At 44.4% G+C, this 23,033-nt stretch overlaps 1 protein-coding gene across 1 annotated transcript; it reads left to right on the forward strand.

The window, feature by feature from the left end:
- Positions 1 to 466: 466 nt before the first annotated feature.
- LOC106608163 (thrombospondin-1) lies at positions 467 to 19,903 on the forward strand. The gene is made up of 22 exons (XM_014205935.2): positions 467 to 732; positions 902 to 985; positions 1,267 to 1,826; positions 2,115 to 2,190; positions 3,046 to 3,138; positions 3,690 to 3,799; positions 4,340 to 4,465; positions 5,838 to 5,934; positions 6,442 to 6,615; positions 6,891 to 7,067; positions 7,383 to 7,556; positions 7,918 to 8,198; positions 8,462 to 8,680; positions 8,881 to 8,988; positions 10,701 to 10,860; positions 11,408 to 11,526; positions 15,222 to 15,456; positions 15,731 to 15,958; positions 16,176 to 16,447; positions 16,572 to 16,669; positions 16,866 to 17,005; positions 17,165 to 19,903. The coding sequence occupies exons 2-22, from the start codon at positions 922 to 924 to the stop codon at positions 17,170 to 17,172; spliced, it is 3,519 nt and encodes a 1,172-aa protein (XP_014061410.1). The 5' UTR covers positions 467 to 732; positions 902 to 921; the 3' UTR covers positions 17,173 to 19,903.
- Positions 19,904 to 23,033: the final 3,130 nt, after the last annotated feature.

A 23,033-nucleotide genomic window follows, 5' to 3' on the forward strand; every position in this document is an offset into this window, starting at 1 on the left:
CATCCTCTCACAAATTCCTGAAGCGCAGTCTGGTAAATAAATAAGACCATATTTTCGCTATAGGAATTGATTCGCATTTCCATATTAATCCAACTTTCCCCATAAGAAAATAAAACTGATAATCAGTTACCTATTTTGGTGAGACCACTATTGATAAGCAAGTGTAAGAATTAAGCATAAACTTAATCAAACATGAGCAAAAAAAGGTATAAAAATAGAGAAGATTATTATTATTTTTTTTAAATTTACGAGAACATTTCAGACTGGTTAGTAAACCAATAACCGGAAATGATGTTCTAATAAAGGTATGGATCCGGTCATGGAATTTGGCCTCTGGAATGTGGCGCGTTTTTTTCTATCTCCCCTCTCCCCGTGTGCGCTTCTGTATGGGACTCAGTGCGCTCCAGCGGCTCGGCTTGCTGTGAGGTAAGACCATAAACTCATCCCTTTTTCATTCCACCATCTGATTGGGCGAGACGCGTTCTTAGGAATGTCATGAAACTATTTAAATAGTACTTTGTCCCCTGGCTTTACAGTTAGGTTCTTAGACAGATACCAGAGAGAAGATTTGCCGTTCAATTAAAGCAACACAAGAAACGTACTTTCTGCATCTTATATCGGACTCCTTTCCATTAAAAATTAACAAGAAATTGTTTTTATCTTGTGGATTATTATTGGATTTCCATTTTTATTTGGATTTGACTGTTTTTCTCTGCTGTTTTCATTCAACAGGTGGGTTAACAATATTTCCATTTTCTTTCAACGAATATTTTTCAAATATTGTCTTATTATAGTAAATAATAATATGCGTTTGGATTATTGTTTATTATTATATTTAAATGTTATGTGTAAATATTAACTTTTGTGAAAAGCGGTTGACATTATTTGCTATTTTTCATAGAGAAAAACCAGAGTTTCACCATGAAGTTGACAGGAATATTTCTGCTGTTGATGCTTTTGACCTGCGAGAGCGTACGAGTTGCAGGTGAGATGCTTACATGATACTGTATGTTTGTCTAGAATTAACGGAGTTTCCAACGCTTCAATTTAAAACTCCTTGAACTTAAAACTTTAAATATATATATATTAATATCCCCTTAATTTATTGATTTGCATTGTACATGGATTAACATTGAGATAGATAACATTGAGATAGATAACATTGAGATAACTTTAGAGTTCATTCCGCACAACAAAACTAATCAATTCCAAAGACATGCAGATAAAGACTAATTGCTCCCACTCATTCCCACGACCCTCCCACAGAGAACCGAGACGACAATAGCGTGTACGACCTGTTCGAGCTGGTCCAAGTCTCCAAGAAGAACCACGGAGTGACCCTAGTGAAGGGCGACGACCCATACAGTCCCGCCTACAAGATCCTCAACCCGGACCTGATCCCCGAGCTCCCCGAGAGCTCCTTCAGGGACCTCATCGATTCCATCCATGCCGAGAGGGGCTTCCTCCTCCTGCTTAACTTCAAGCAGTTTAAGCGGACCAGGGGCTCCCTCTTGACCGTGGAGAAGCGGGACGGGTCCGGAGCCGTGTTCGAGATAGTCTCGAATGGAAAAGCGAACACCCTGGATGTGGTTTTCTCCACCGTTAATAAGCAACAGGTGGTCTCGATAGAAGATGTGGACTTGGCGACGGGCCACTGGAAGAATATTACGCTGTTCGTGCAGGAGGACCGGGCGCAGCTGTATGTTGGCTGTGAGGAGGTGAACACGGCGGAACTGGACGCTCCCATCCAGAGCATCCTCACTCAGGAAACTCCCGCCACAGCGCGCCTCAGGATTGGGAAGGGAGCGGTGAAGGACCGGTTCATGGTAAGTGGAGCGCGCAGAGCACATGACGCATGGCATTACGCATAATGGATACAGATCATATAAATTATCGAGTTGTTTTAGGTGTTAATAAGTGTTTAATTTAGTATTGTGTGACACTTAAATTCGTAAAACATTATGTGCATAAAACCTATAGACCCATGCATAAAAGTTATACAGTACACTATATTGGAAACCCTTGTAAATTATCCATAGTCCAATATTTGTTGCGTAAATGTCGAGTGATAGTGACTGCAATACTAGAGCTAAAATGGCCATTGATTCTCGCAGGGGGTGCTCCAAAACGTGCGCTTTGTCTTTGGAACAACTTTGGACGCGATTCTGCGCAACAAGGGATGCCAAAACTGTAAGTAGCCTAATCCTGAACAGAAAGCATATTTGCGTGTTTATCCATGCATCACTGGTTGTTATTCTAAAGCCACCAAGCCTTCTATAAGACATGTGCATGACTGTTTAAGAGCCTAGTTAACTGTCATGGGAAAGTTGCTAACAAAGTCACGTTTATGTTGCCATGGGAAAGCTGACGTTTACAAGCACTTCAATGCCTCCTTGGGCTGGGCACAATAACTCATTAACTTTATTGTGATTCAAGATAGTATGAGGCTGTAATGTTCTGTAATAACCTGAGTGTAATTACATATCATCCACCCTTATATCACCAATGAGCCCTGGGCACAGTGTGTCTGTTGTGGTCTGCTGTGGTCTAGTGGGTATTGCCATTACAGTGTACAGTGCTCTAAACAGTCTCTCTTTTTGTTTCTCCCTTTTTCCCTCTCCCTCCCTCCCACCCTATTCTGTCTCACTCCTTTTCCCCTGTCTCCCTCCCTCTCGCTTCCTCTCTTTTCCCTCTCCCTCCCTCCCACCCTATTCTGTCTCACTCCTTTTCCCCTGTCTCCCTCCCCCTCGCTTCCTCTCTTTTCCCTCTCCCTCCCTCCCACCCTATTCTGTCTCACTCCTTTTCCCCTGTCTCCCTCCCCCTCGCTTCCTCTCTTTTCCCTCTCCCTCCCTCCCACCCTATTCTGTCTCACTCCTTTTCCCCTGTCTCCCTCCCCCTCGCTTCCTCTCTTTCCACTCTCCCTCCCTCTCCCCTCTCCCTTCTATCCCCTCCCTCTCCTTTCCCCTCCCTCTCCCTCCCTTTCTCTCTCTTTCGCTCTCTCTCCCTCCCTCCTTCTCACCCTCCTCATCTCCCTCCCTCCCTCAGCTGTTCTGACTGATGGGATCGTCCTTATCGACGACACCATCAATGGGTCCAGCCCTGCCATTAGGACGGACTACACTGGCCACAAAACTAAAGGTAAACACAACTGCTGCTGCTTATTATTATAAACCCTGTATAAACCCTGTATAAACCCTGTATAAACCATGTTAAACTCTCCAGAAAAGGGTTCCATATACAGAATAGAATAGAACAGCATAGAATAGAATAGAACAGCATAGAATAGAATAGAACAGCAAAGAATAAGAATAAAACAGCATAGAATAGAATAAAACAGCATAAAATAGAATAGAACAGCATAAAATAGAATAGAACAGCATAAAATAGAATAGAACAGCATAGAATAGAATAGAACAGCATAGAATAGAATAGAACAGCATAGAATAGAACAGCATAGAATAGAACAGCATAGAATAGAACAGCATAGAATTGAACAGCATAGAATAGAACAGCATAGAAGCATAGAACTATTAGAAGAAAGTAAAAGGATTCTATTCTATTCTACTGTCAACAGTTGTCTGTAGCTGTAGGGAGTTGAACATTAGTCTGGAAGCCTTCATGTACATTGATAGTGAAACTGTGTTTCCCATAGAATTCATATATCTCTATGGTGTTTTCCCTCCCTCCAGACCTGCAGATGATCTGTGGGTTCTCCTGCGAGGACCTGGCTGGCATGTTCAAGGAACTGAAGGGTCTGGGAGTGGTGGTGAAGGAGCTGTCCAATGAGCTGCGCAAAGTGGTGAGAAAACACAACTTAATCCTGGAGCAGACTCCTTTCTTTCTGTCTGTCTGTCTGTCTGTCTGTCTGTCTGTCTGTCTGTCTGTCTGTCTGTCTGTCTGTCTGTCTGTCTGTCTGTCTGTCTGTCTGTCTGTCTGTCTGTCTGTCTGTCTGTCTGTCTGTCTGTCTGTCTGTCTGTCTGTCTGTCTGTCTGTCTGTCTGTGGCATGATACTCTGCAACAAACTGTTTGTCAGTCACTGCATGTGGGCCTTGCTTAGCATACTGGCCTACCAGCACCAACTCTGGCTAGTCTGTCAAACTGCATGTTAGTTCATGAATTAAATCAAATTAGATATGCTTTTCTAACTAGTTCTCATTTGGAAGGCTTCTTAATGCTAAACCAGTGTGAGGTGGTGACAATCATTCTCAAACACCTGAATCTCTTTTTCGAACCACTTGGGCTATTGAGAACTGAAGAGTGAAACTGTGTGAATTTGAAACCCTTTCTCATCCAGTATTCATATCAGAGTGTATGCTTCCTTCCTTCCTGTCTCCTTCAGACGGATGAGAACAAGTTGTTGATGAACAGAGTGGGGATCCACAGTGGAGTCTGTCTGCACAACGGCATCGTCCACAAGAACAAGGCCGAGTGGACCGTCGACGACTGTACCGAGTGCACTTGTCAAGTAAGGGCCGAAGTCGAGAGAGTTTGTGTGGATGGGGAGGGTAGTGGGGTAGTGTGTGTGTGTTTTTATGTGTGTGTGTGTGTGTGTGTGTTTTTTTATGTGTGTGTGTGTGTGTGTGTGTGTGTGTGTGTGTGTGTGTGTGTGTGTGTGTGTGTGTGTGTGTGTGTGTGTGTGTGTGTGTGTGTGTGTGCACCTACGTTTGCACTCTCAGACAGCCACTTTCAAACACACACTCAACCCCACTCAGCAACCGCCCGCTCGCTACTCAAGACCTGTCTGTCATCTGGACAGTAATTGGGTTGGAGGAGGAGGCTGGCATCAAGCCAATAAGCCAACAGTGGGTGCTGTAGTGAAGTGACCATGCATGGCCCACCACTCTAGTGAACAGACAGCCTGAACAGGCCCCCTATAGGCCATGGTCAAAAGTAGTGCACCATATAGATAATAGGGTACCTCCTCAACTCTTCTCAGCAGCTCCTCGTCTCTAATTACCTCTCATCTCTTCTCAGCAGCTCCTCGTCTCTAATTACCTCTCAGCTCTTCTCAGCAGCTCCTCGTCTCTAATTACCTCTCAGCTCTTCTCATCAGCTCCTCGTCTCTAATTACCTCTCAGCTCTTCTCAGCAGCTCCTCGTCTCTAATTACCTCTCAGCTCTTCTCAGCAGCTCCTCGTCTCTAATTACCTCTCAGCTCTTCTCAGCAGCTCCTCGTCTCTAAATACCTCTCAGCTCTTCTCATCAGCTCCTCGTCTCTAATTACCTCTCAGCTCTTCTCAGCAGCTCCTCGTCTCTAATTACCTCTCAGCCCTTCTCAGCAGCTCCTCGTCTCTAATTACCTCTCAGCCCTTCTCAGCAGCTCCTCGTCTCTAATTACCAACATAATTGAAACAGAGCTTCAGCTTAGACAAGTGGCCCACAGACAGGAAGACACAGAGAGCTACTGTATTCAATAAAAACTGCTCCAGGCAAATCTGCTCTGCCAGCAGTATCACCTTTCTGCTCGTAATCCCCTTGGCTCTTGGGCTCTCTTGATCTGTGAATCAACTGGCCAGGATGCTAGTATGCTTCATTAGACAGAGAGATTGAACATTCTGTCCATCAAGGCAAACTAATGTCCTGCTTTTGGCAGATAGGTTTTAGTTGTTGTTTGGTTGTCAGTGCCCAGTCCAACCCTCCACCGACTGTTTGGCCGTATTTCTACTACACTGACCCAGTGGGCAGGTGCTGGTTGGTCCACAGGGGTCTCTTGCTCCAGCCACTGATCTTCTCATTGTACTGACCCAAATTGGTCAAGGTGCAGAAAAGGGGGAACTTACTGTTATGTCATTAACTTCCTGATTCCTTACGATTCTTTGTCTACCGCCCGTTTTGTAGAACTCTGCCACCGTGTGCCGTAAGATATCCTGCCCCCTGATCCCTTGTGCCAACGCCACCGTGCCCGATGGAGAGTGCTGCCCACGCTGTGGAACACGTGAGTTCCAACCCGAGAATTACAATGATTGCTTCTGATTCTATGGTTCTATTTGTGTGGTTCCAACTCCATACAATAAGTAACATACCTGCACAAAGGTTCACCTCACGTTCAAGGAAGTCTATATACAGTATTACGAACCAGAGGTTTATTCTATTCTAAAGCCATTAATAGTCTGAGTTGTCCTTTAATGTCTTTAAGACAAACAGGTCATTTAAACAGCACTCCATTTACTGCCATGTACTCGGATTCCATTTGCCAAATAAAGTATGAAGCCGCAACAATTTTCTCAGTGTAAAGGTTTCTGCTTGTGGTCTCTGCAGTCCAATAGCTCTCTCATTGTCTCCCTCTCTCCCCCTCCCTCTCTCCCTCTCCTCTCTCCCTCCACTCCCTCTATCTCTCCCTCTCTTCCTCCCTTCCTCATCTCCCTCCCTTCTCTCCCTCCTTCTCTCTCTCTCCCTCTCTTCCTCCCTTCCCCCTCTCCCTCCCTTCTCTCTCTCTCTATAGCGAGTGACTATGCGGAGGATGGATGGTCCCTGTGGTCTGAATGGACCCACTGTTCCGTGTCTTGTGGGCGGGGAATTCAGCAGAGAGGCCGCTCCTGCGACCGCATCAACAACAACTGCGAGGGAACCTCCGTCCAAACCAGGGACTGCTACCTTCAGGAGTGTGACAAACGCTGTGAGTTCAGTATTCTATACACATTCACATCTACCAACCAAATCACATTCATCAATTGTCACACAGAAACTTGTATTACGTACTTTTATCACCAACTTGTATTGATGGTAACAGAAACGATAGACCTGCACCCACATCGAAGTATTCAGCTGCAGATCAGCCAGCTGTGACTCCACAGAGCAACAATTCTCTTAACCTGTTTTGATTTAACATTGACCCATAACCAAGCATCTCATTGATCCCTGACCCCTAACCTCTGCTCTGTGACCCTCCAGTCAAGCAGGACGGTGCCTGGAGCCACTGGTCCCCCTGGTCTTCCTGCTCGGTCACCTGTGGGGCGGGTGTCATCACCCGTATCCGCCTCTGCAACTCCCCCACACCCCAGCTAGAAGGCAAGGACTGCCAAGGAGAGGGAAGACAGACTGAGAAGTGCACCAAGTCACCCTGCCCAAGTAAGTACCATTAGTCAAGGGTTTTAAGAACAAGACCTGGGTCACATGTCATTGTGATCATTTGACATTAGTCAAAGGCATTATCATGCACCTCACACCCTGAAATATTTGTAGTCAAATGAACATCCTCTTTTCATGTGGTACCCTGTCATTTAGCCTCAATTGCAGTCTGTATTTTTTCCTTGTTTGGCAAGTCAACAATCAAGGAGTTGGCTATTGCAGAAACAAAGATGGCATTGCAAAATGCCCTACCATCATGAAGAGCACCACAGTCACATCTGTATTGAAACCTCTGTCTCTCTACTTCCCCTTCAGTCAACGGTAACTGGGGACCCTGGTCGCTATGGGATACCTGCTCTGCCACCTGTGGGGGAGGAGCTCAGACACGTAAACGTCTCTGCAACGACCCCGCCCCTAAATATGGTGGTAAGGAGTGCCAGGGTGACCCCAAGGCCACTCAGCTGTGCAACAAGAACACCTGTCCCATCGGTGAGTAGCAGGACAATGGATGTGTCCGAAATGGCACCCGATTCCCTGTATAGTGCGTTACTATAGGGTAGTTGTGCACTACTTTTGACCAGGGCCTATAGGGTAGTAGCGCACTATATAGGGCATAGGGTGCCATTTCTGACGCAGACAATTTTTCTTAAAACTTAAGTACAGTGAATGATTACACAAATGTTAGGTTTTAGACAGTTTTAAGGTAAGAATAACACTTTTAAAACTATTACTTTTAATGCTTTTAATGATTTTAGGGCTTATAAAACACTTTGTTTTACACGTATAACTTAATACTAGTACTTAAAGCAGTCAGTACACAGTACTTACAAGCTCATGTCTCTCTCCTCAGATGGCTGTCTGTCCAACCCTTGCTTCCCTGGGACCAAGTGCACCAGCTTCCCTGATGGAACATGGAGGTGTGGAAAATGCCCCTCTGCTTACTCTGGTGACGGCATCAAGTGCAATGACATTGATGAGTGCAAAGAGGTTCCTGGCGCTTGCTTCGTATTCAATGGAGTACACCGCTGTGAGAACACTGACCCTGGCTATAACTGCCTGCCCTGTCCCTCACGATACTCTGGACCTCAGCCCTTCGGCAGGGGAGTGGAGGAAGCCACCGCCAAGAAACAGGTTAGTACTGGTAAAGTGGACAAGTGCTGTGATGATGGTCCTCTTAGACCGTAGCTCTGGCCTCAGCTGATTTAGAATTAGGAATTTAGAATTTAGAATTTAGAATTTAGAATTAGGAATTTAGAATTTCCAAGATCATAGATTGCTTTAAAAAGCTAAGCTTTTCTCTGTCCCAATTGTTGCCCTCTGTACACAAAGGCAGGGAGGTTATCCACAATATTTCCTGGCTCGTCTGATCAATTCTTCACTTCCTCCCCCTCCAGGTGTGTACACCACGTAACCCCTGCCTGGATGGGAGCCACGACTGCAACAAGAACGCCCGCTGTAACTACCTGGGACACTTTGCCGACCCCATGTACCGCTGTGAGTGTAAGCCTGGCTATGCTGGAAACGGACACATCTGTGGTGAGGACACGGACCTGGACGGATGGCCCAACCAAGACCTGGTCTGTGTGGAGAACGCCACCTACCACTGCAAAAAGGTATGCAGAGGCCTGACATGTGTAGGTCCTTGAAAAGGCCCAGCTTGCTATTTAACTAGAGAAGAACTCACATCCCTTTTAATGTGCTGATAATGACTATTACACAGATCAATAATGTTCTACAGAAAATACACAAGTGGTTCGTTCAATGTCCGACAGGACTGTTCATCGTGTGCATTGTTTGGCCTTATCTTTTGTAGGACAACTGCCCCAACCTTCCCAACTCAGGCCAAGAAGACTACGACAAGGATGGTGTTGGTGACGCTTGTGACAACGATGATGATAATGATGGTATTGCTGATGACAGGGTAAGTGAGGAAGTGATTACCTCATTCATTCATTCAGTAATTGAAGGTCTCAAGTCCCCACCCCTTACTGAGACAAATAGAATGAATATTTATTCAGGTTATGCTACCTCTTGGTTAGTCTGTGTGTGTGTGTGTGTGTGTGTGTGTGTGTGTGTGTGTGTGTGTGTGTGTGTGTGTGTGTGTGTGTGTGTGTGTGTGTGTGTGTGTGTGTGTGTGTGTGTGTGTGTGTGTGTGTGTGTGTGTGTGTGTTCAGTCCTGGCAGTGGGCCATGATTGTGGTTTTACATTCATCATTCATGCTGTGAAATAAAACAACTGAGCAGAAAGCAAGTGTTTATTTGCCCTCAGAGCCAAACCTCAAATTTCAACACAGAGGTAACACTCTGAATGAGCCGCAGTGTAATATGCTAGTCCTAACCTTATATTTGGGACAGGGCCTAAATATAAGACTCACTTTCATCCACCCTCTCTCTCTGCAGGGTACACAGACCACAGCAAGTTAAAAGCACATCTGAAATTAATATATCATGTCAGAGATGTTTTCCTGAGCAGTGAACACTGGGTTTATTATTCTAGTAACTGAACTGTGCCCTCTCTCTCTCTCTCTCTCTCTCTCTCTCTCTCTCTCTCTCTCTCTCTCTCTCTCTCTCTCTCCCTTTCCCTCTCTCTCTCTCTTTCTCTCTCTCTCTCTCTCTCTCTCTCTCTCTCTCTCTCTCTCTCTCTCTCTCTCTCTCTCTCTCTCTCTCTCTCTCTCTCTCTCTCTCTCTCTCTCTCTCTCTCTCTCTCTCTCTCTCTCTCTCTCTCTCTCTCTCTCTCTCTCTCTCTCTCTCTCTCTCTCTCTCTCTCTCTCTCTCTCTCTCTCTCTCTCTCTCTCTCTCTCTCTCTCTCTCTCTCTCTCTCTCTCTCTCTCTCTCTCTCTCTCTCTCTCTCTCTCTCTCCCTTTCCCTCTCTCTCTCTCCCTTTCCCTCTCTATCTCTCTCTCTCTCTCTTTCTCTCTCTCTCTCTCTCTCTCTCTCTCTCTCTCTCTCTCTCTCTCTCTCTCTATCTCTCTCTCTCCCTTTCCCTCTCTCTCTCTCTCACTCTCTTTCTCTCTCTCTCTCTCCCTTTCCCTCTCTCTCTCCCTATCCCCCTCTCTCTCTCTCTCTCTCTCTCTCTCTCTCTCTCTCTCTCTCTCTCTCTCTCTCTCCCTTTCCCCCTCTCTCTCTCCCTTTCCCTCTCTCTCTCTCTTTCTTTCTCTCTCCTTCTCCCTCTCCCTCTCCCTCTCCCTCTCCCTCTCTCTCTCTGCCTACCTCTAATTCTCCCTTTCCCTCTCTCTCTCCCTTTATCTCTCTCTCTTTCTCCCTTTCCCTCTCTCTCTATCTCTCTCACCCTTTCTCTCTCTCACACATTGTCTCTCTCTCTGCTTCCCTTTCTCTCTCTCTGCTTCCCTCTCCTTCTCCCTTTCCCTCCCTTTCTCCCTTTCCTTCTCCCTCTGTCTCTCTCCCTCCCTCTCTCGCTCCCTTTCTCCCTCTCTCTCTCTCTTCCTTCCTCTCTTTCCCTCTCCTTCTCTCTCTCTCTCGCCCTCTCCCATCCGTCTCTCTCTCCCTTCCCCTCTGCCCCCTCTCTCTCTCTCCTTCTCTCATTCTCTCTCCCCCTCACTCTCTATCCCTCCCCCCTCCCCTCTACCCCATTCCCTCTCTCTCTCTCTCTCTCTCTCCTTCGCTCTCTCTACAGGATAACTGTCCGTTCGTGTACAACCCCAGGCAATATGACTATGACAGAGATGATATTGGAGATCGTTGTGATAACTGTCCCTACAACAGCAACCCTGACCAGACCGACACAGACAACAACGGGGAAGGAGACGCCTGCTCTGTGGACATTGATGGAGATGGTGAGACTCAAACTTTGCTTAGTTGTTCCGTATTTTAATCCTGTTCTGTATAATATTGGTGCTATTGATTGTCTCTTACGAAACATCTAGGCATCAACTCACTACGAAGGGCACAACAGAGGTACGAAACACAATCATAGAGAACAAATCTGTTCTTCAGTACAAAGGTCCTCAATCAGCTGTCTGAGGCACCAATTCACCAACATTTAGAGAGTTTTTGGAGATTATTCCACAAGTAAGGTGAAAAAACTTAAAAACTAAAAGCAGATTTACTTAACTCAGTGGAGACTGAAGGTATCTCCTGAGTTAGGCATCCCTGAAACAGGGTCTGGTAGCTCGTACGTCTGTATGTTAATAAGGAAGTAAGGTACAGCGGAAGTTTGTGCAAGAGGGCTTTATAAACAAAAAGAGTGCAATGCATCGATCTACAAGACTTCAAAGAAGTACTTTCTGATACAAAAGAAAGCATTCAATTACATCAACGGGTAGTTTTCCTCACCTTCCTCATCTTATCCTGAATAACAACAACAAGCGATTGGTCCAACAGGCATTCTGAATGAGAAAGACAACTGTCCGTACGTCTACAACGTGGACCAGAGAGACACTGACCTGGATGGTGTGGGAGACATGTGTGACAACTGTCCGCTGGAACACAACCCTGACCAGGTGTGTGTACTTACACACACACACACACACACACACACACACACACACACACACACACACACACCCCTGTCACAAACACCTCTTATTTGCATACATCTGTCTGGTGGAGCATGTCTGTCATTCTAGAAGAACACTCTGTTGTGTGAGAGCTGTAATGGGTAGCTGTAATGGGTAGCTGTAACGGGTAGCTGTAACGGGTAACTGTAACGGGTAACTGTAACGGGTAACTGTAAAGGGTAACTGTAACGGGTAGCTGTAACGGGTAACTGTAACGGGTAACTGTAACGGGTAACTGTAACGGGTAGCTGTAACGGGTAGCTGTAACGGGTAGCTGTAACGGGTAACTGTAACGGGTAACTGTAACGGGTAACTGTAACGGGTAGCTGTAACGGGTAACTGTAACGGGTAACTGTAACGGGTAACTGTAACGGGTAACTGTAACGGGTAGCTGTAATGGTAGCTGTAACAGGTAACTGTAACGGGTAACTGTAACGGGTAGCTGTAATGGGTAACTGTAACGGGTTTTACTAGACTGTTTCACTAGACTGTTTCACTAGACTGTTTCACTAGACTGTATCACACTAGTCTGTATCACCAGACTGTTTCACTAGACTGTTTCACTAGACTGTTTCACTAGACTGTTTCACTAGTCTGTATCACACTAGACTGTATCACCAGACTGTATCACTAGACTGTTTCACTAGACTGTTTCACTAGACTGTATCACACTAGACTGTATCACTAGACTGTATCACTAGACTGTTTCACTAGACTGTATCACACTAGACTGTTTCACTAGACTGTATCACACTAGACTGTATCACTAGACTGTTTCACTAGACTGTTTCACTAGACTGTATCACTAGACTGTATCACTAGACTGTATCACTAGACTGTATCACTAGTCTGATTCACTAGACTGTAGACTGTTTCACTAGACTGTTTCACTAGACTGTATCACTAGACTGTATCACACTAGACTGTATCACCAGACTGTATCACTAGACTGTTTCACTAGACTGTTTCACTAGACTGTATCACACTAGACTGTATCACTAGACTGTTTCACTAGACTGTTTCACTAGACTGTATCACTAGACTGTATCACTAGACTGTATCACTAGACTGTTTCACCAGACTGTTTCACTAGACTGTTTCACTAGACTGTAGACTGTTTCACTAGACTGTTTCACTAGACTGTATCACACTAGACTGTATCACTAGACTGTATCACACTAGACTGTATCACTAGACTGTATCACCAGACTGTATCACTAGACTGTTTCACTAGACTGTTTCACTAGTCTGTATCACCAGACTGTATCACTAGACTGTTTCACTAGACTGTTTCACTAGACTGTTTCACTAGACTGTATCACACTAGACTGTATCACTAGACTGTATCACCAGACTGTATCACTAGACTGTTTCACTAGACTGTATCACTAGACTGTTTCACCAGACTGTTTCACTAGACTGTATCACTAGACTGTTTCACTAGACTGTTTCACTAGACTGTTTCACCAGACTGTTTCACTAGACTGTTTCACTGGACTGTATCACACTAGTCTGTATCACCAGACTGTATCACTAGACTGTTTCACTAGACTGTTTCACTAGACTGTTTCACTAGACTGTTTCACCAGACTGTTTCACTAGACTGTTTCACTAGACTGTTTCACTAGACTGTTTCACTAGACTGTTTCACTAGACTGTATCACTAGACTGTTTCACTAGACTGTTTCACCAGACTGTTTCACTAGACTGTTTCACTGGACTGTATCACACTAGTCTGTATCACCAGACTGTATCACTAGACTGTTTCACTAGACTGTTTCACTAGACTGTTTCACTAGACTGTTTCACTAGACTGTTTCACCAGACTGTTTCACTAGACTGTTTCACTAGACTGTTTCACTAGACTGTTTCACTAGACTGTTTCACTAGACTGTATCACTAGACTGTTTCACTAGACTGTTTCACCAGACTGTTTCACTAGACTGTTTCACTGGACTGTATCACACTAGTCTGTATCACCAGACTGTATCACTAGACTGTTTCACTAGACTGTTTCACTAGACTGTTTCACTAGACTGTTTCACTAGACTGTATCACTAGACTGTTTCACTAGACTGTTTCACCAGACTGTTTCACTAGACTGTATCACTAGACTGTATCACTAGACTGTTTCACCAGACTGTTTCACTAGACTGTATCACTAGACTGTTTCACTAGACTGTTTCACTAGACTGTTTCACTAGACTGTTTCACCAGACTGTTTCACTAGACTGTTTCACTAGACTGTATCACACTAGTCTGTATCTTACAACAGGATTCATCTAGGGGGAAATGGGAATATACACAAATCCAGTCCCTCCCTCCAAGTCCTCCCTCCAGTCCTCCCTCCCCTCCCTACCGCTTTTTTTCATCCCTCCATCGCTGCCTTTCTTTCCTCCTTCCTCCCTCCATCCCGCCGTCCCTCTCCTCGTGCGAGACAGTAAAAACTCTTTGTACTGTGTGTAGTCCTGCCAAGCAGCAGGAACAGGTGATTCCCGTCTGCAGGGGAATGTCTAGCATGTTTCAGTCTGTGGAAAGACAGGCCTACTGGTGTTAGCAGAGCAGATGGGAGATGGGAGGATAAAGGAGGACAGGAGGGAAAAGAGAGGAGGAGGAGGAGGAGGAGGAGGAGAGAAGGGGTGTTTTTAGTGTTGGTTGATTTTCAGGAGATTAATATCGACACCAGAATTATCTTGACAGGTTTAAAGAGGTGAGAGTGATTGGAGTCCATTATGAAAAGAGGGGGGGGGGTGAGGAGTGGGGGAGGAAGAGTAGAGGTGGAGGGGGAAGGATGAGTGGGGGACGAGGAGTGGGGGAGGAGGAGGAGGAGGATTGGGGAGGAAGAGTAGAGGGGGAGGGGGAATGAGGAGTGGGGGACGAGGAGTGGGGGAGCAGGAGGAGGAGGATTGGGGGAGGAAGAGTAGAGGGGGAGGGGGAATGAGGAGTGGGGGAGGAAGAGTAGAGGGGGAGGAGGAGGAGTGGAGGAGGAGGAGTAGAAGGGGAGGAGGGGGAGGAGATATTGAAGAGATGATTGGTTGAACAGCTGGTACAGCTGGAAATAAAATAATTGGAGTCCAATATGAAAAGATGGGGGAGGAGGAGTGGGGGAGGAAGAGGAGGAGGAGGAGATATTGAAGGGATGATTGGTTGAACAGCTGGTACAGCTGGAAATAAAATGATTGGAGTACAATATGAAAAGATGGGGGGAGGAGGAGTGGGGGAGGAAAAGGAGGAGATATTGAAGGGATGATTGGTTGAACAACTGGTACAGCTGGAAATAAAATGATTGGAGTACAATATGAAAAGATGGGGGGAGGAGGAGTGGGGGAGGAAAAGGAGGAGATATTGAAGGGATGATTGGTTGAACAGCTGGTACAGCTGGAAATAAAATGAGCATCTGCGAGTAAGTGTCATCATAATTGCTACCATTAGTTGCCCATAGGCACAGATCTAGGATTCCCCATTAGTTTAGAAAGCACAAAACTGATCCTAGATCAGTGTCTAATGACACTTCACCCAACTAGGAGAGGAACACAGCACTTATCCCATATCAGTGTCCACCAGACTGGTGGATCTAATGTCTTCTCACTGCTAACATCAGCTGGCATGCTAACGTCAATCTCCATTTACCTCTACAGGTTGACTCTGATGACGACCGTGTGGGAGATAAGTGTGACAGCAACCAGGACATCGATGAAGACGGCCACCAGAACAACCTGGACAACTGCCCCTACATCCCCAACGCTAACCAGGCCGACCACGACAAAGACGGAAAAGGAGATGCCTGCGACCACGATGATGACAATGACGGGATCCCAGATGAGAAAGATAACTGCAGACTGGCCTTCAACCCTGACCAGATCGACTCCGATGGTGAGTGGCTCTAGAAGAGAGGAAATCTTAAGCAAAATATAGACTGAAATCTTTAGCATAATCTTTAGAGTTGAGCACCCTTTTCAACTGATCAATTGGCTTAACAATTAGGTGGTTACTTGAATCCGTTTTGTTAGTGCTTGTCTATAACAAACACCCTTTGCATCCTATAGCTCTTCAAGACCAGGCTGGATGACCATGGACTTGCATGATATCAGTGTTAATCTACTTAATGCTAAGACATGTTATTTATCAAGTCTTCTATCTCTTCCAGGTGATGGTCGAGGAGATGCTTGCAAAGACGACTTTGACCAAGACAATGTGCCTGACATCTACGACGTGTGTCCGGAGAACTTTGACATCAGCGAGACGGACTTCAGGAAGTTCCAGATGGTTCCTCTGGACCCCAAGGGAACGTCCCAGATCGACCCCAACTGGGTGGTCAGACATCAGGGCAAAGAGCTGGTCCAGACCGTCAACTGTGACCCTGGCATTGCTGTTGGTGAGTGGATTGCTTGGATTGGTTGGTTTGGTTGGATGGGTGGGTGGGTGGGTGGGTGGGTGGGTGGGTGGGTGAGTAGATGGATTGGTTAATTGGTTGACTGGTTGGTGGATGGCTTGATTGATTGATTCTATGCTTTGGGACATCTCAAAATAACCCAACCCTAACTAAAAAGACCATCCTTTCACTAACATCTTCTCTTTTTCCCCGTTCCCAGGTTTTGATGAGTTCAACTCTGTGGACTTCAGTGGTACCTTCTTCATCAACACAGAGAGAGATGATGACTACGCCGGCTTTGTGTTCGGCTACCAGTCTAGCTCCAGGTTCTACGTGGTGATGTGGAAGCAGATCACACAGACCTACTGGAACAACAAACCCACCAAAGCTCAGGGATACTCAGGACTGTCCATCAAAGTGGTCAACTCCACTACTGGACCTGGTGAGCACCTCAGGAATGCTCTCTGGCACACTGGTAACACCCCAGGACAGGTAAGAAATTACCCCTATCGTCTTGCATGCCTGAACACATACCCACACATAGGAAAAAACCATTGGGAGTATAGGGTGACTATGCCATCTAACTTTAACCCTATGTTTCTTCTTTCTTCTGTAGGTGAAGACTCTTTGGCACGACCCTAAGAAAATTGGCTGGAAAGACTTCACAGCCTACAGATGGCACCTGATCCACAGACCAAGAACAGGACACATCAGGTAAACCCTGACGCCTTGGCCTGGTAGAGATTTATGAGATTGAGAATGTCTACACAAACACCATGACTTACTTCACTTAAAACTTTTTACTCCTTGGAGAACATTGGTTAAACTGCTTATAGACTTTCCATAATGGCTGTGTTTGTATCGTAACGTAGTTTATCTCACAAATCTTCTTATTGCATCTTTGTTTCAGAGTGGTCATGTACGAGGGGAAGAAGATCATGGCTGATTCTGGGAGCATATATGACAAGACGTACGCAGGCGGAAGACTAGGCCTCTTTGTCTTCTCACAAGAGATGGTATACTTCTCAGACCTCAAGTATGAATGCAGAGGTAAGGAACAAGGAACTTTCTATATCTTACTATAACTCCAACAGCAATTGTTTAGTGACATTTCTTTCACAATCGACCTATGTGAAGTACCTAACCACAACTTAACGCTTTCTCTTAACTTAATGCCTAGCCTTGTGTCCTTTGTGTTTTTCTTTCCAGATGCATAATTGCACGGAGCAAGAAGCTCTTGGAACAATGCACCTTTCTGTATAAATATGAACAATATGTATTCAGATGAAAAGTCCAGGGATTGTTTTTTTCTGCTCCTCTTTCTTCTGCGGCACGCACACTGGTGGGACCGAGGGGTAGGGCCTGGTGTGGTCAGCCTCAGGGTAAATTAACACTGGTTGGACAGAGAACCATTTGCTTTGCCTGAACGGGAGACCGACCAATGTTACCAACCAACGTTACCAACCAACGACACCGACCGGCCGATATCTCTCTGATCTTAAAGACCTCATTCAGCTCTGCGCAGGAGAGGCTCCCCATAGTCGACTATGCACTTCCAAACCTTTACATCTCTCTCTCTCTCTCTCTCTCTCTCTCTCTCTTTCTATCCATCTCTCTTTTTCTGGAATGGACGTCCCAAAGAAAGACTATGTGATGTTCTGTTTATAAAAAACAGATCTACCAGGATGTAGATTCTGAACGATACGACTCTGAGGAAGTGTTTTTTTTGGCTCAGAGGAGGAAGAAAGCAGTAAGACTTTTTTCACTTTAAGTTTTGTAAGGAAAGGGCTTGTGGCCATTGAAAGTCAGCTGCGTAACAACAAGATATGGAGGGACGGTAAACTTTGTGTGGATGTATGTACGTTTATGTGTTTAAATAAGAAGAAAGTGCTTGCTTTTACCCTTCTATATGCGTACCCTTAGAGAAAAGTGTTTCCGAGACAAAGGAAAACAAACCGAAATTAAAATGAGCCGAAATATTTTTGGTCAAATACAGGATTGCTTGTAGGCTTTTATGGCTGGCATTAGATTGATACTGTGTTTCAGTTGAAAGTGAACACAGTATAACTCAGGGTAAGATGGGAGTGACCATCTTAGCATTGCAGAAATGACATGGGAGGGCCATGTGAAAAAGAAAGGACACGGGAGGGCCATGTGGAAAAGAAAGGACACGGGAGGGCCATGTGGAAAAGAAAGGACACGGGAGGGCCATGTGGAAAAGAAAGGACACGGGAGGGCCATGTGGAAAAGAAAGGACACGGGAGGGCCATGTGGAAAAGAAAGGACATCGGAGGGCCATGTGGAAAAGAAAGGACACGGGAGGGCCATGTGGAAAAGAAAGGACACGGGAGGGCCATGTGGAAAAGAAAGGACACGGGAGGGCCATGTGGAAAAGAAAGGATATCAGAGGGCCATGTGGAAAAGAAAGGACATCGGAGGGCCATGTGGAAAAGAAAGGACACGGGAGGGCCATGTGGAAAAGAAAGGATATCAGAGGGCCATGTGGAAAAGAAAGGACATCGGAGGGCCATGTGGAAAAGAAAGGACATCGGAGGGCCATGTGGAAAAGAAAGGACACGGGAGGGCCATGTGGAAAAGAAAGGACACGGGAGGGCCATGTGGAAAAGAAAGGACACGGGAGGGCCATGTGGAAAAGAAAGGACATCGGAGGGCCATGTGGAAAAGAAAGGACATCGGAGGGCCATGTGGAAAAGAAATGACATGGGAGGGCCATGTGGAAAAGAAAGGACATCGGAGGGCCATGTGGAAAAGAAAGGACATGGGAGGGCCATGTGGAAAAGAAAGGACATGGGAGGGCCATGTGGAAAAGGGCATTTCCAGAGCCAGTAAGTCCAAGACATTCTGTCTATTAAGAAACGTGTCATTATGAACATTAAATGTTACAAATATTCAGTATGTATTTATTTTCCAAAATCTAAAAAGATACAATTTTGTGTAAGATTACAAAACGGGGGATCTCCCTCATCTTTAGAGGCTTTACACTTGAAATTTAATTTATTAACTCTTGCCTACAGTGTAGGTACCAAACAATTAAAATACTTTGAGAACGTGAGAGATTCCCCCAGTGTTCCAACGAGTCAGTCAGTCAGACTGGTGTCTTTGGTGTCAAACGTGGGATTCTACTCTCCCCCTCTCTCTCCCTATAAGGAAACCATTATAGGGATTAGAATTCAGCCATGGTTAGAGCTAAGGCTCCTGAATCAGTGTGGTATGTATGGTTAGAGCGAAGGCTCCTGAATCAGTGTGGTATGTATGTGACCTGTGTGCCTTTTCTTCTGAGAGAGATGACAAAACAAAGGAACTCTTTGATCTACAAATATTACCTCATTGCTGTTGTATGATTCATTTGATCAAACAAAAAAGTAATTTTGTTAATTTTATGCTTACAGAATACAAATTGATCGACATCTTATTGCTACTGTAGCATGAGTCTGTACATAGTAGTACTTTTCTTTTCAAAACAGAATCCCCCCCATCCAACACCCCCCTGCAGTAAAATTAAAACATTTTTTACACATATTTGAATTTTTGCTTTCATATATGTCCTTTGTCCAGTGCTCTTTTTAATGAATAAGTTATTATTCTGTTTAGTTCTGTCTTTGCTGTTCTGTGTGTGAGAGGTCGATTTGTGTAGATAAATGCTATTTAAATAATTTATCAGGGTTCGTTGCCTGATGAAGGGGGCGTATCCGTATGTATAAACGGTTTGCACACTGACGCAAGGATGTTCTGGTCTTTATCGTCTTTACTTTTCGCTTTATCGCTATTTTTACGATTTTTATCATTCTTTTCTGTACAATTTAGTGATGCTTGTTGTCTGTAAACATTTTTGCTTAGTTGTACAATGCAACAAAAAAAATGCTGTTTTTATCCATAGCAAATATTTTGTTACATACTTCTGAAACAATAAATAGTTGTTCAAATCCACGCTCAGTCTGTATGTGTTCACTACCAAGTCATACTCAGTCTGTATGTGTTCACTACCAAGTCATACTCAGTCTGTATGTGTTCACTACCAAGTCATACTCAGTCTGTATGTGTTCACTACCAAGTCATACTCAGTCTGTATGTGTTCACTACCAAGTCATACTCAGTCTGTATGTGTTCACTACCAAGTCATACTCAGTCTGTATGTGTTCACTACCAAGTCATACTCAGTCTGTATGTGTTCACTACCAAGTCATACTCAGTCTGTATGTGTTCACTACCAAGTTGTTGACTGAGTTGATGAACCACATTGCACCCATTACATTGTCCTCAAACAACGTCTATTCTTGACTGCCCATTACATATCTCATATTCTATTATATATAATGGGTGGTTTGAGCCCTGAATGCTGATTGGCTGACAGCCGTGTTACATCAGACCGTATACCACGGGTACGCTCTAATTACATTGGTAAACAGTTTATAATAGCAGTAAGGCACCTCAGGGGTTTGTGGTATATTGACTCCGCGTTGCGTCGTGCTTTAGAACAGCCCTTAACCGTGGTATATTGGCCATTTACAACACCCCCTCTTGCCTTATTGCTTAAATATATACTGCATAAAACGCTTTTTATAAAGTCTAAATATAGTATATGGACATTGGCTGTGCAGCTAAGTAAGCTAAAAGTCCACATGCAGAACACATTCAGGTGACACCATGAACATCAACAGAAGCCCAGATATCTGCCTCAAAGTCAATGTTAGGCCCCTGTTTAAATAGGGCTGTGTCTACATACTGTCTTCTCTGTCCCTGTTAAAGACACACATGCCATCCTCAGGGGGACGTGAGGAATGTAGCTTGGTACTCTGTTCCTAGCCTTGATCTGTTTAATGAACATTGAAAGTCACTGTTAGCATGGACAGATTGGAAACCTCCAAGTTGTCTCTCTTTGTGGTGATGAGTGATTGATTCATCTCCTGTATAGACATTACAGTAACTTCTGCATGCGTATGTCAATGTTTTGGTGGAGACTAGCTTTCTGAAGACGAATAGGTTGAAAAAACAGCCTCTCAACCCCTTCAGCATGGTATTCTCCCAGAGTCACAGGGTGCTTCCCAAATGGCACCCTATTCCCTATATAGTGCACTACTTTAGACCAGTGCCCCAGATCAAAAGTAGTGCACTATATAGGGAATAGGGTGCCATTTGGGACTGAAGGGTGGTCCGTATTTCAGACCACCGGTCTACTGGCCCTGCGATAGAAGCACTGCCACATAGCCTATACAGAGTAAACAGCGGGTATATCAACTTGTCCAGTAGTAAAAGAATATATGCATAGGCAGTGTGGGGTGAATCCTGTTTTCCAGTTTTGCAGAATTTCCAATTGACATCAATATAGCAACTTAGAGAAATTGCCTATATACTGTGTAAAAAACAGTCTGTATAGGGTTTATCCAGGCTTAAAATACAATAAGGACCCGTAAAATTGTTCCACCAAAGTTTTTTGCCAAATTTCCCATTGACATCCATGCATGACATACAAAGGTTAGGAGGCAGGATTTGACACCTCTGTGAGGAGAGATCTGTTCAGAAAAACATCCATAAGTCCTTGTGATCATCAAGTGTATAGCGTGGTGACCTACAAACTGTCTTGGCTAACCCATCTGCATGTAAACACCAACCGTTTAGGTTAGGTTAGGGTGAAGAAGTGCTGATGGACACTACCATTACATGCCAAGCCCTCAATTCATACCTCTCCACATTTTGTTGTCTTACAACCTGAATTCAAAATTGATAAAATAGTTGTTTTTTACATATCTACCCATAATACCCCATAATGACAAATTGAAAAAGTTTTTTGGGGAAAATGTATTTGAAATGAAATGCAGAAATATATAACTTACTTAAGTATTCACACCCCTCAGTTAATTCATGTTAGAATCACCTTTGGCAGCGATTACAAATGAGTAAGTCTCTATGAGCTTTGGACACATGGATTGTACAATATTTGTCCATTATTCTATTTAATATTCTTCAAGCTCTGTCAATTTGGTTGTTGAACAGTATTAGACAAATATTTTCAGGTCTTGCCATAGATTTTCAAGCTGATTTAGGTCAAAACTGTAAGTCAGGCACTCAGGAACATTCACTGTCGTCCTGGTAAACAACTCCAGTGTAGATTTGTCCTTGTGTTTTAGGTTATTGTCCTGCTGAAAGGTGGATTCATCTCCCAGTGTCTGGTGGAAAGCAGATTAAACCGGGTTTTCCTGTGCTTAGTTCTATTCCGTTTCATTTTTATCCTGAAAAACTCCCCATTCCTTAATGATTACAAGCATACCCGTAGCATGATGCAGCTACCACTATGTTTGAAAATATGGAGAGTGGTGCTCAGTAAAGCATTTATTGTATTTTCCCCAAACATAATACTTTGTATTTGCGACAAAAAGTGAATTGCTTTGCCAGATGTTTGCAGTATTACTTTAGTACCTTGTTGCAAACAGGATGCATATTTTGGAATATTTTTATTCTGTACAGGCTTCCTTCTTTTTACTCTGTCAATTAGGTTAGTATTGAGGAGTAACTACAATGCTGCTGATCCATCCTCAGTTTTCTCCTATCACAGCCATTAAACTCTGTAACTGTTTTAAAGTCACCATTGGCCTCATGGTGAAATCCATGAGTGATTTCCTTCCTCTCCGGCAACTGAGTTAGGAAGGACGCCTGTATCTTTGTAGTGACTGGGTGTATTGATACACCATCCAGAGTGCAATTAATAACTTCATTATGCTCAATCAGTGTCTGCTTTCTTTTTTACCCATCTACCAATAGGTGCCCTTTTGCGAGTCATTCGAAAACCTCCCTGGTCTTTGTGGTTGAACCTGTGTTTGAAATTCACTGTTTAACTGAGGGATCTTACAGATAATTGTATGTGTGGGGTACAGAGATGTTAAACACTATTAATGAGTTCATGCATCTTATTATGTGACTTGTTAAGCACATTTGAACTTATTGAGCCTTGCCATAACAAAGGTGTTGAATACCTATTGACTAAAGACATTTCAACTTTTAATTTGTAATTTATTTGTTTAAAAAAATTACAACATAATTCCACAATGACATTATGGGGAAT

This window comes from Salmo salar, chromosome ssa06 (genome assembly GCF_905237065.1).
Source record: "Salmo salar chromosome ssa06, Ssal_v3.1, whole genome shotgun sequence".
NCBI lineage: Eukaryota > Metazoa > Chordata > Actinopteri > Salmoniformes > Salmonidae > Salmo > Salmo salar.

Excerpts from the sequence above, each read along its gene's own strand:
- LOC106608163 (XM_014205935.2), top strand. The coding sequence starts at position 922 with ATGAAGTTGACAGGAATATTTCTGCTGTTGATGCTTTTGACCTGCGAG. Across the intron at positions 15,457-15,730 it reads TGACCAGATCGACTCCGATG|GTGATGGTCGAGGAGATGCT; the intron begins GTGAGTGGCTCT and ends TATCTCTTCCAG. Across the intron at positions 16,670-16,865 it reads CCAAGAACAGGACACATCAG|AGTGGTCATGTACGAGGGGA; the intron begins GTAAACCCTGAC and ends TCTTTGTTTCAG.